The sequence below is a fragment of the Phoca vitulina genome, unplaced genomic scaffold (genome assembly GCF_004348235.1).
Source record: "Phoca vitulina isolate PV1807 unplaced genomic scaffold, GSC_HSeal_1.0 scaffold36, whole genome shotgun sequence".
Lineage (NCBI taxonomy): Eukaryota > Metazoa > Chordata > Mammalia > Carnivora > Phocidae > Phoca > Phoca vitulina.
In genome coordinates, this window is record NW_022589739.1 from 9359777 (window position 1) to 9372587 (window position 12811).

At 52.4% G+C, this 12811-nt stretch overlaps 1 protein-coding gene across 2 annotated transcripts in view; it reads right to left on the reverse strand.

Moving 5' to 3' along the window:
• The window catches only part of SYT9 (synaptotagmin 9), a 195936-nt gene that overhangs the window by 18538 nt on the left and 164587 nt on the right, over window positions 1-12811 (reverse strand). Inside the window, exon 7 of one of the 2 annotated variants that reach the window (XM_032426909.1) lies at window positions 9348-9546. The exons of the other annotated variant lie outside the window; for it this stretch is intronic. Coding sequence (XP_032282800.1) covers window positions 9348-9546 — 199 coding nt within the window. The remainder of the gene's footprint in view (window positions 1-9347; window positions 9547-12811) is intronic. 2 annotated transcript variants of the gene reach the window in all.

A 12811-nucleotide genomic window follows, 5' to 3' on the forward strand; every position in this document is an offset into this window, starting at 1 on the left:
GGGAGAGAGAGGGAGGAGGAGGGAGAGAGAGGGAGGAGGAGGGAGAGAGAGGGAGGAGGAGGGAGAGAGAGAGGGAGGAGGAGGGAGAGAGAGAGGGAGGAGGAGGGAGAGAGAAAGGGAGGAGGGGGAGAGAGAGAGAGGGAGGAGGGGGAGAGAGAGAGGGAGGAGGGGGAGAGAGAGAGAGGGAGGAGGGGGAGAGAGAGAGAGGGAGGAGGAGGAGAGAGAGAGAGGGAGGAGGGGGAGAGAGGGAGGAGGGGGAGAGAGAGATGTAGTAGAGGTAAAAAGAAGAGAGCAGAGTGAGAGAGAAAATAAATGTCGTCTGGTTTCCCCAGAGTTCCCAGGTACCAGCCCCAGACCTTTCTGGAACTTAGATACATTTCTGTTCTTGAATTCCAAGAATTTCCCTCTCCTTACAAAAAATCCCGAGCTGGCTCCACTTGGTTTCTATGGCCTATAACTAGAATCAACTAAAAGAGGAGGGCACTGGGTGCTGGCGCGGGAGCTGTTCCACACCCCAAGTGCCCCTGGCTCCCAATCTGCATTTCCTGAGTCAGGCGGGGGGTGGGGGGCAACTTACCCCTGCAGCCCCTGGAGCTGGCATACCTCACAGGGCCACCCCGCTCACCTGCAGGTCCCAGGGCCACCGACTTGCCTCAGGGCGTCCCTGTCCTCGCTGGTCAGTGTCTGGTCCCAGCCTCAGGCTACCACTTCTGCCTGGGGACTCTGCCTGCCTCTGTCAGTCTTGAAACTTGTCCCCGTGGCCTGGGTCCTGTCAGCTACCCTTCCTGGCCCGCCATCTGAGGCTCTCCAGCCCAGCCACCTGCTGTCACTTTTCACCTTGCTGTGCTGGTCAGGTGCTGGTCGGGTCCACCCTGAGCTGTTGAGTGTTGAGGTGCTGAGTGACATTATCAACAAGACTTTACAGTGTCTCAGTCTGCCTCTCCGTCTCTCCCTCCCTCCAGACCTTCAGACAATGTCACCTGGCCTCATCACTTATCACTTTCTCCATATCTCAACTCAGCTCTCCTCTGATTTGCTCCGTTCTGGGGCAGGTTCTGTGTGATGGTGACATAGCAGTAGGGATGCCACACTTGTATCCTCACGGCTCCTGGCCCAGTGGAAAGACGTGACTCTTCCTGACAGTTCCAGCAAAACCCCTGGGCCTAAATCAGGTCACGTCGCCACCCTGAACCAATGCCCGAATGTGCCGACCAGACACAGCCTGGTCCGCCACAGACGTGCTCCTGGAGCGGAGGGTGCGGCTACATCCCCCCAGACCACAGGGGCACAGAGGAAGCGGGGTGGGTCCTCAAGGAAAATGGGGTTCTTTTAATCAGAAGAAGGAATGCTGCAGAAGCAGAACGTAAGTCTACACTTCAGAGCCTTTCACATTTAGAGAAAATCATGTTCTTATTTGAAGGAATAAAGTCTTTGCTGCTACAAAGTTTAGTCTTATCAGGATACAACATTTAAAAAAACACTTGCAGAAACAATCCATAGAACAGAACATGACTGCTAAAATAAAAAAGAGTATCCCATTAGCTTTTAGGATTCTTTTTTTTTTTTTAAAGGGTTTCAGTTAATCAATTTTACTGCATATTGTTCACTGCACATCCTACTGTTTTTGAGAATTATGGTTAGGTGGAAGCAGCAGATGATTAGGTGGGGAAGAAACAGCAGAAGCAAAACAACTGAAAGTAAATTAGCAAAAAACCTTCATGACAAATCATTTGGGAATGTGAGGTCATGCGGGAGAGGGACTTAGCGCCAGCAGGATGAAAACAAAAGAATTTTCCAAAAATTCTTAGGCATTGTTTTAGTTCTACATTCTTAATTGAGCTGAGTACTAACAGCACAGAGGGACAAATCTCTCAGAAGCAGCATAGCCGTGTGGTCCATACACCGACTGACCATGCGAGGGAGCGGCTGTGTCTGCTGCCTCTCTGTCTTCCTGGCTGTCTGACAGGCACAGAAGTGGGTTTGAGAGATTTGCTTTGTGTAGGTACGTGCAGGCTTTTTTCTAGGAAGAGGGCAGGGGAAGAAAAAGAAGAGAGCAACTGCAACAGCGGTAGGCTGCCTGATTCAACTTGATGAAGAGAGGAAGACAGAACCTTTCCTAAGAGGGTGTTCAGACCCAGTTAGAACAGCCGTGGTATCTATGCCCCAGAAGCACCGGGGCAGGAGAACACTGTGATTTTAAAAGCACTGAATAGAATCAGAAAAATCTGTATTAGTTAGCTTCTGCTGCAGTACCAATCAACTCCCCAGTCTTAGCTGCTTATAACAACAAACACATATTTCTTGCTCAGGGGTCTGTGGGCTGGCTACAGCTCTGCTGGGCTCAGCCACATCTGGCCACAGACAGCTGGAGGTCTGCTCCTGTGTCTTCTCATTCCAGGACCTAGGATATTCCCTGACAGATGCCAAAAGCTCGAGGGGATGAGTAGAAACATGGGATGCCTCTTAAAGCCCTCACTTGGAGCTGTCACTGCTTCTATTGATCAAAGCAAGTCAGAGGACCTCATCTCTGGATGTAGATGTAGAGGATAAGACCCTCGCAGAGTGTAGGGAGGGCATACAACAATGGACAAGTAACATAACCGACCTCAATATGTCAGCTCTCCACTTCTTTGCCTCAAGATGTTGGAAAACTTGGTCAAGCTTCAGTTTTTTCATCTGGGGAGATAATACTGTTTACCTCACAGGGTGAGGGTGAAAGTGGATGATGGGTGTACAGTGCTTAGCACAATGCCCTGGACAGAGTCGGTGCTCCATGTAGGAAAGCTCACATGATATTATTATTGATCTGAGGTACTGTGTTATAGGCAAGGCACGCCTGCTTGTTAGGAGGGTGATGACCGGCTCCGGGGAGAAGGCAGGACCGTGACTGACAGCTCAGATGGGCACAGTCCAGGGCAGAGGTGGGGAGGTGGTGGTCAGGCAGGCAGGTAAGGGTTTAAGGTGGTGGGAAGGCCATGGGCACACTAGACCCAAGTGTCATGAACACTGGGTGATGAATGAATGGACGGATGCATGGATGAGAGACGGCTCAGGTCAAGTCCCCTACGGACAGCTCTGGGAGGGCAGCTGGTCTGAGGGGGGTTGTGGCTTTATCTTCCCACCCCAGGACAGAGGACAGCCTGGCCACCTTACTTCCGCTAGCGGAGGCATACTTTGCTCCCCGAGGCTGAACCTGCCAGGCCTCACTCCTTTGCCTTGCCCCCACTGTTGGGTCACCTCTCCATACTGTCCCCCATATCCTGCCCTGTATTTCCCCTTCCCCGAAGGAACCCCCTCTTTGAACCAATTCCAGCCCTCCACACGCCATTGTCTGCATCCTCGACTCTTCATTCAAACCTTCCACCTGCCTCCCCGCCTTACGTTCTCCCTCAGAGCCACAAGTCTACAGCCCTCTGCGCAGAAGGCAGTTCCGGCCCGCACAGCCCCTGGGTCTCAGGGTAGAGTAGCGGAGCTCTATCTCTTGCTCCTTGATGCCTCTGCTCCTCCACCTTCTTGTCACACCTCCTGCCTCCCCTCGACCTCTCTCCCCTGCAACCCCCAGGAACATCCTCGGCCATCCCCCTTCGTTCTATGGAGCCGGCCCCCGCTCATCGCCCCATACTGATGGCCAGTCCAGGTGGGCGTCTCACGTGGGCGCCAACCCAGCCCACCGTGGAACCACAGGCAGCTGTTAGGGCAAGGGTGGGGACCGTGGCTGGGGGGTGGGGGACGGAGACTCAGATCTCTGGGGAAGCTGCAGAGAAGTGGCCTCTAACTCACTGTGGCCCCTGCAAAACTATGCTGGAGGACCTATACAAGGTGAGTTATTTTGAGAGAATTCTCTGTGCTCTGAAGCAGAGGAGATTTTGCCACCTTCTCAAACGATTTCAGTAGGTCTGGAAAACAAAACCATGCACGACACAACGCTGGGGACACTGTGGGTACAGTTGCCATTTCCAGCATAGACTGAAGTGGGATCATCGCAGCGTGAAATCGCAATAAGTAGGCCCCGTCATGTTGCCGAAGCCAGCGCAAGCACACGCACGGGCTGCTTCCTTCTTCAGAGCAGGTCTCCGCCTTGTAGGGGGCGCACAGAAGCTGAGATCCGAGGGCGTGCCCTTTTCCCAGGGGCCACTGAAGGCAATGGCAGCCCCCCTCCCCCGCGCCTCAAGCCAGATCCCCACACCTGACGACGGCACGTCGGGTGGCTAAGGCTGTTTGCAGAACAGACTCCGAAGCCTTCCTGGAGGGCACAGCCTCTCCCCCCGCCGCCTCTCCCCCCGCCGCCTCTCCATCTCTTGCCTTCGCTGCTTCCCGAGCAGTCACCAGATTATCTCGAAATGTGAACTGTCCCAGAGTCAAGGAGCCCTGACGCCCCGCTGTGTTTCTTTCCCTGTGGGTCTTACAGACTTTCCCTGATAGCCCCTCCAGAGACGGAGATCCCATGCTGCAGAGCAAGGCCTGGGCTGTTGCCAGTGGGGGCTTTTCTATTCAGCTCTGCGGTGGGCACACGTTGAAACCTGCTGAGATCAGGCCGTGGCTGTCCATGAAGGATGCCCGACCTGGGAGCCAGGGAAGGGCCTGCGTACCTCACCGGGAGCACGCGGGCAGCTGGGCCCTCTGTCTCTGTCCCACCCAGCCAATACCAAGCACCCACTCATTGCTGGGGCCTATACAAGGGCCTGGGGATTCAGAGATGAATGAGATCCACTCCCTGTTCTCAGGGAGCTCATGGTCTCTTCAGGAAAACAAATACAAAACGGCGAAATCGCATGATGGGAGCTATCACAAAGGTATATATATGAAGTGAGGATGTCATGCTTGGGTTGAATCCGGAGGAAGTACACGTTTGCAAGGAAGTCGTGAGGAGAAGTCCCAGGCAGGTGGGACGGCACATGCAAAAGCAAAGGGACATCAGAGAGTACAGTGTCTCCACATCTTAGAAGCAGCTTGTGTGGTGTGGCTGGGCATAAAACATCTAGGGGCAGAGAGGGGCTAGGACTCCAGACAGATAGAGAGGGGCCAGGTGGTAAAGGCCTCTGTGTGCACACTCGGGAATTTGGGTTCTCCTTGCAACAGGAGGCCTGGGAGAGCTGGAGGCAAAGACAGGATTGGGGTGAGGTGCCAGGGCAAGACCCGCAGCAGGCAGGCAATTTCCAGATGTGTTCACTGGAGCCCAGGGAAGCTGGCTGCATCTGCCTCTTGCTGCGAAGGGGGGGCTCTGGTTACAAGGTCGAGACTGGTCAGACCCCAAAACACAACGTCTCATAGCATTGGGAGGCTGAGTTCCGTCAGCCAGTGTTACCTGTCCCGCAGCCTCACAGAAACTTCCATGTGGCCAGACCCCATAGGCCAAAGCAGAGGGACAGCAGGGTATGTGTGCCCTTTGGCCCCAAGAGCGACAGCTGTGCTGCAGTCATAGTCAGCTTCTGCTGGGACCGAGGGCGGGTATCCCAGGTGGTGCTAGGGTCAAGCATAGCCCTATGCTTCCTTCCCTCGCTCTTCTCGAGGGCTGGGTCCTTCCTGTCCACTGGATGGGCATTTTATTAATCAGGAGTCATTGCAAGAGGCCTGGGGGCCTGACCGAGGCCAAGGTGGGCTCATGGACAGAGAGGCAGGGTGGGCACCACCTCCTCACATGACCCAGGAAGAGGGGAGGAGAGGCTGGGAGGTACCAGCGTACCAGCCTTGGGCCCCTGGACGGGGAAGCTCACAGAGCATCCCACCCCTGCTTCTCCCTGAGGGATTCAACACAGAGGCCTTGTGAGTGGTGGGGGTCGGGGGAAGATGGGCAGGGAGGGCCTTTCCTTCTGTCCCTCTGGGCAGCGCCAGGATCCAAGTTCCTTAGGGACGGCCCTCTGGTGCCTATGGTACCAAATGCTGAGTTCAGGGATCGGGAAGCTGTCATGAGGTCACTGTACTTAGACATTCCTGGACAAGAGGAGCAACCCTTCCGAGGGGTCCCAAAGCACAAGGGTCAGGGTTGGCCCAGTATTTCTGGCCAGGACTGTATAAGCCCCGTAGAGCCTGGCTTCTCCTTTAATAATGACAACGGGGTGCCTGGGTGGCTCAGTCGTTAAGCATCTGCCTTCGGCTCAGGTCATGATCCCAGGGTCCTGGGATCGAGCCCCACATCGGGTTCCCTGCTCCGCGGGAAGCCTGCTTCTCCCTCTCCCACTCCCCCTGCTTGTGTTCCCTCTCTCGCTGTGTTTCTCTCTGTCAAATAAATAAATAAAATCTTTAAAAAAATAATGACAATAATAATTAATATCTATTGAGAATACACTAGGCACCAGGCACTCTTATAAGTGCTTTACATTTATTAACTAATTTAATTCTTACAACTCTAGAAGGTCATTAAAAAATGATCTTCACTTTAAGTCTTCCTATCAATAGCCACGATCATCTATGAATGTCAGGACTGGACAGCTTGCTCCGAGCTGTCACTGGCCGGGAGCTTCTGCCTTCCCTGCAGCCCTGGCTGCACAGCTGTAGGATCGGGTAGGTGCTCCAGGCTGGTCTGGCACCTGGATGGTGCTGCGCCTGGAGCTGCTTCCCAGCTTGGGGCTGCCACGTAACTGCTGCTTACGCTGGGAGCAAAGCCAGCCCTGTGGTCAGTGCCATGCTGGCCATGTGAGTCGGACTTTTTAGCAACGTCAGCAGAAAGGGCACATACTGTGCCCAGGAGGGTGGGGCGGGCTGAGCCCAGAGGCTGGCCAGGAGTGGGGCGGCAGTCCGAAAATGTTGACCTCTAAACAGGGGACGTCCCCAGGGCCCAGTGGTGCACAGCGCCTCTGCGATCCCCGCTCTCGGTACAGAGTCTCAACAGCTGGCTCGGCCTGAAAGCCCTGCCTATTAAAAGAACTACCTCTCTGGCATCAAGTATCCCCCCAAAAGCTGCTTTGTGTGGCACAGAAGAAACAGAAAGTGCCTTAAAACGTAAACTTGGGGCATGATTGTGTCCAATGGTGAGCCCACCAACTCAATACAGGAGACAGAAAAGGGCAGTTGGAGATGTAGGAGGAAAGCAGGCTTGTTCTGGGAGCCAGCGGGAGCCAAGAGAGGGCAGGATCAGGGCAGAAGGGGCACAGAGTGAGGCTGCGGTCAGGAGCTCCTGGGTGGGTCACCACGGAGGGAGACTGAGGCCCGAGGGCATGGCTGTGAAGTCCGAGCTGGGCAGTGAAGCCTGAGGCCTGGGGCCACCTGCTCTCAGAGGCCACTGGGCCTTGAGGGAACACATTTTGGACAGTCTGGTTTTCCTTTCTGCTTCTCTCCTTCCCCTGGACATCCTTGTAAAGTAACAACAATTACCAAAATTCACCTAGCATCCGTTAAGGGCAGACACTGCGTTAAACAAACACGCTACATGACTTTCTCATTAAGTCTCAAGCTGCTCCATTTGGGAAAGTCTGTTACTGTGCTGTTACAGAGATGAATAATCTGAGGCTCAGAGAGTTTCAGAAACGTGCTCAAGGACACACAGTTCAGAAGTGGTAGAGCCGAAACAGGAGCCCAGTGGTCTGACTCTCGAGCTTGTGTCTTTCATACCACGCTCTCCTGGGTTCCCACAGTGAAGAGACCTCATCCCTGGCTTTCAGGTAGTGGGTGGTGGCCTAGGGCTCCCACAGAATCCCTCCTGGGAGCCTGTTGGAAAATGAGCCAGCCTCCCATCTGTCCCCAAGAGTTGACCTCTAAGTCCCTGTAGTAATCCTGCTCTGGAAAATCATGAACTCCACGGGAGGTCAAAGGCAGAGCTGGGCACCGCCCTGCCAGTCCAATCGGGCCTGGCCCTCCCGCGGCCGACTTCCAGGGAGGCAGGACCAGAATATCCCCACTCTGCCTCCATAGCGGCAGCACACACATGGGCCTCCATTCGCTCTGGAAATCAGGCAATTTTTCACTTAGAACCATCTGAAAACAAACTTTATGCCTTCAAAATTATACATTCACAGAACATTTCTAGACTCTGGAATAGGATTAGGCGGTAATGATTTAATTGATGGTTAAGTGTGTAGATAAAATGAATGTGCTGAATCCTTTCTGTAATTATCTCTCCAAGGAGCCCTGGCCGTTGTAATTACTGTCTGAGGCCGAAATCACAAACCAGCTGTAGTTTTAAGCAAAATGTGTTGAAGCCCCTGCCAGATGGAGTGAAAGTCAGTCACGAGCAGCACGGGGGCCCCCAAGGACTCATCAAAGGGGGCACAGCCCTTGCAGAGAGAGGCTCGTCCCCCAAACCTGGGGAATGTGTTCTCACAACTGCTTTGCACTCCCGGCCCTGACCGTCATTCCAGTGCTGTCCACACCCTGTTGGGGGCCAATACACCAAATTGGGTTTTAAATCCAGGTCTGGATTAAGCAAAATGGCTGTCTCCACTGATCAAATGAGTCCAATCATGACCTTTGCTTTGCGGAAGCTAAGCTCCTGCCGGGATAATTATGCTCAATTCATGTATTCATTCAACCAGCACAGAATTGTGGAGTGCCTCCTACAGGCCAGGTGCTGCGTGAAGGACTGGGTATTCGCAGGCGAACAGAGCAGATAGGGCTCCTGCAGGGTTGGACCATGCTGCTTAAGTTATCCTTGACATGGGCAGGAACCTGCTAAAGATCTCACACATCTGGACCAGCATGTGGAGATGAGGCTGGGGACAAGACAGTATCAGGAAGGGGTGGATGTGCTGGAGCTGACGGAAGGCCCAGAAGCTGCTGCTTGCCGCAGAGCCTGTTGGGGGCAATGGGCTTGGTTGTCAGGCCTCTGGTGCCTGCAGCCTCTGGCATGCATTCAGCACTTACCGGGATGCCCACCATGTGCACAGGTTCTGCTCCTCTCTGGTTCATTCCTTCTGCCCCTCAACTATGGATCCCATACCTGATTGTTGCTGTGCAGGACTCTTACTAGATGTGAACAGGGCAGAACCCAGCAAAAGGGAATGCTTACCCTAAGTGTTATCAAACAATCTGATTACTTACTTGTGTCTATGTCCTTAGACTCTAAAGCCCAGGGGGAATGGGGCTAGAATTTCCCCCACGTTATCTCTAGTGCAGAATGCTTGGCACCTGCTCAGAAATATCTGGTTTATCAATGAAAATAAACCATCACATGTTAGGGAGGAAGGAGGCAGACAGGACTGGTACACTCTACTACCGGAAGGAAGTCAAAGGTTCCCATTCTCTCTCTTTCTCTCTCCACTTTTCCTCACTAGTCTGTGCTCCTGGAAAGAAAGTGCCATGTGTTTTTATCGCTGAATCTTCAGTGTCTAGACATTGCGTAGTACAGAGTGACCCTAAATAAGTGTTTATTGAGTAAGAGCATCAGTAAAGCTATCAGAGCGCTGAAAGGTTACCTGCACTGACGCCGATGGCCAGGGGAGGGCAGCAAGGGCAGCAGAGCTGATGGCAGATGCCCAGGAGAGGGAGGTTTGCTCTTTGGGGATCGCTGGGCATTGAGGCAAAAGTCCTATTATTCATGTGAATATTTGGGGACACTTGGAGGCACCAGGACAGGAGAACATTGCCGACAGAAGTCCAACGAAGCCCAGCGTCCTAAAGGAGGGAGACCAATTTGAGCGGGTGGCTAGAGAGGCTAGGGACCAGTGCCAGAGTAGAGTGTGTGCACCGAGGGGCTGATGTGCAGGATCCCAAGGGAAGTAGTCTAGAGTCACAGGGCTGGCAGCACAAGCCCCATACAGAACAGCTCCCAAAGCTCAGACTTACTCTTGGGGCTCTAGTTCTTAAAGTGACAAGTGTCCTGAAAGTCAGGCCTGATACCACCCCACCCATCCTGCTTTGGGCTCAGGAGCAGTAGGAGGAGAAGGCCAAGACCAGACCGGGCTGTGTGGAGGGATGCTCCCAAGGGCCCCCACAGGTGTTGGAACTGGCAGACCGCCAGATTGTTGGAAGCGCTCCTCATCTCAGTCCATTTTCCCTGGTGCACAGCGTGCTGACGGCACGTGCAGAGATGTGACAGGAAGCAGGTGGGGTGCCGGCCACAGCTGCCTGCCAGGACTGCCTCTCACCTGGAGAGGTTCTCAGTGGGGGCTGCTGGTCCGGCAAACGCGGGCTACAGACTTGATTTGCTGTCCTGTGGTGCCCATGTTGGCTAGAAAATGCTTTGTTTCCAGGAGGACAATGGAGCCCAGAGCTGTTGTGGGCGGACCTCAGGGGAATGGAGGGATTCGCAGCTGGAAGGTTAGAGAGACATTGCTAGGGGACAAGGAGATGGTGTTTCCTGTCAGTATGAAGGGAATCTGCCTGAGGGTGGAAAACAGTGTCCTTCAAATCAAGGGAAGCCCTCTGTACCTCAGTGGGTGTGACATGGCCAGCTAACCCAAGTGGGAGGTAGGACACATGTCCCTTCAGGGTGCTCTGAGTGTCAGGAGCTTTGGGAGGTCCTTAGCCCGGGAGAATATGAAGAGGCACATAACCTCAGGTTTTTTGACCAAAGCCTTCGTGGGGGCAAATTTGCTCCATGATGCTTCCAAGTGTCCCAGTTGTGAAAAACAAGCGGCCCTGGGTCAAGTCCATGCTTCCTTGAAGAAGCCCAGCTCCCCAGTGGAGACAGAAGATCTGATTTCTAAGTACCGGTCTGGTGCGGGCCTCTCGGGAAGTGGTGAGACAAGCAGGGTCTGTATGTCTAGAGAGTGGAAGTGCAGTGGGGAGGCAGAAGGATGAGGATTGTGCGAGGTGGTGAGAGAGAGACCACGTAGTAAGACAAAGGCAAGAGCGCACCTTCCCTACGGTGTTCTTTTCAGCCTTTGTCCATGTCCATGTAAAACGTCAGTAGGCATGTCTTCCTCTGAGTCCTTCCCTTCCTATCATTTGTGACTGCACAGTCAGAAAGCATTGTAAAGAGCTTTCCGAATATATGGAGTCTATCTAGGCTCCCAGCAATTGAAAATGCCTCCCTATTTTTTTCTTCGGAGTCTTTGAAAATCTTCATTTGAAAGCTGATGATAGAATCTGGCCATATCCCAACATGATCTCTTTCACTACCATGATCTCAATGATGATATAGTAATTTTCCCCAAGGGCCTAATTACATCTACTTTGCCAAAGAGTTCTTGTTCTTCTACATGTTTTCTTTCTTTCTTCTCTTTCTTACTTTCATATACATTTTTTCTGACCTGAACTCACTGTCTACATTTATGAGAAGATGAGATGAAGCACCCTGTTAATTACCTGCCCAGCACCCACTCCTCCCTAATTTCCTCCCTCCTAAGTGAACCTTGAATTTGCCAGGTTTCCATTTCTCCCCACGCACCTATGCATCTCCCAGGAAGAGGATCCATCTCTGGAGTTGGATCTGTTTGGCCCACATAATCCCATTCCTTTTGCCAGTGACGGGTTCAAAAATTGGCATCTTCTGGCCGATGGCATGTAAGGGGAAAGTCTGTTGAGGGCTCGAGAAATTCTTTCCTTGCTCCCAACAGAAATCGAGAAGTGCATTCTCCTCTGGTTATTTTTATGTCTGGACACAAGGCCTAGAGTTGCATCCATCTTGCCACCAACCTGAAGATGGACCAAAGAGGGAAGGTGGCACAGCAGCCTGGAAAGATCCAGAGTTCCTGACCTTGTCATTAACCACCGTAGGGAATCTACAATCCCTGAGCCCTGTCCAACTCTAACTCCTCAGGCAGATGATACATTTCTCATTGTTTAATTCAGTTGGTGGCAGGATCTTGTTCTTCACCTCCAAAGTCTTCTGATACATCTTGCCAGCAAAGCAACTCAAGGGCTTGTCAGATCCTCTTGTTTTTAACCAAAGAAGACTTCCAGGACCTGTCTCCTTGGTGGGTTTCTCCTTCATGATGAGATTCTGCCTCTGCACTAGTGTTACGATTTGTTTCAGGAAAGCGCTGCCCCTCTGCCTGTGATCGCCCCTTGGTGGGGTCACCCTGCTAAGCCCCACGTGTATCCTTCTCGATGAGTTTTCTGCCTCAGGTACATGGCTTTCCTTTCCACACCAACCTGCCCGTTTCTAAGTGGTCTGCTGACGTGCCTGCAAGTCCACAGACTTCGCACTGGGTTATTGTGCTTGTTCTCTGTGTGGGATACATTAGAATGCTGGTCACTTATGGCTGGGCTTCTGATCTTACCTTCCATGTATCGCTGACACCCCTGGTCCCAAAACTCTTTTTTCCACATCCTACTTAATATCATCCATAGGGACTAGTCTGGTGTATTACCTGTTTTGTCGGGTTATTTCTCTTTTCCTCCTGGTATTCACTTTTAAATCCTCTTGATGGGATTAGCTAATCAACCGCTAGTTCCCCCATGTCTTTATAAGATCTGCATTCTTGGCTGAAAATGATTTCTTCTAGTATGTTAAGCCATAGTTCAGAACCTCACCTAAACATCAGCCTGATTTTGTGAGGCAACCGTTGATCATCTTCGAGGCATTCCTTCTAGAGTTCCAAAGGACAAGGGGAAGAAGTAAGGAAAACACCACTTACGTTCTCAAGTCTTTCATTTTCCCACCCTAAAACCATTATCTCTGAAGATGTATCCATGTTTGTTCCTAGTGGGTTGTCTATGGTTCACGAGAAACAGTAAATTTGACCAGTCTCAGCTGACTCTTTATTACACCTTACTGACCATCAGGAGGTCATCTTGCCATCACATCTTCCGGGTCCATCCACAGCTGCCTCACGACAGGGAGTCACCAACCAGGGTCTTTTTAAGCTTCCCTCCACGCAGTTTTCTTCACACTCAAGTTCTTGGGGTTTCTCCTTCATCTGCGCTTCTCTTCCGGAAACTGTGGCTTCCTCTCAATGGGAGAGATCTCATTTCTCTTGGGCATTGTTCTACT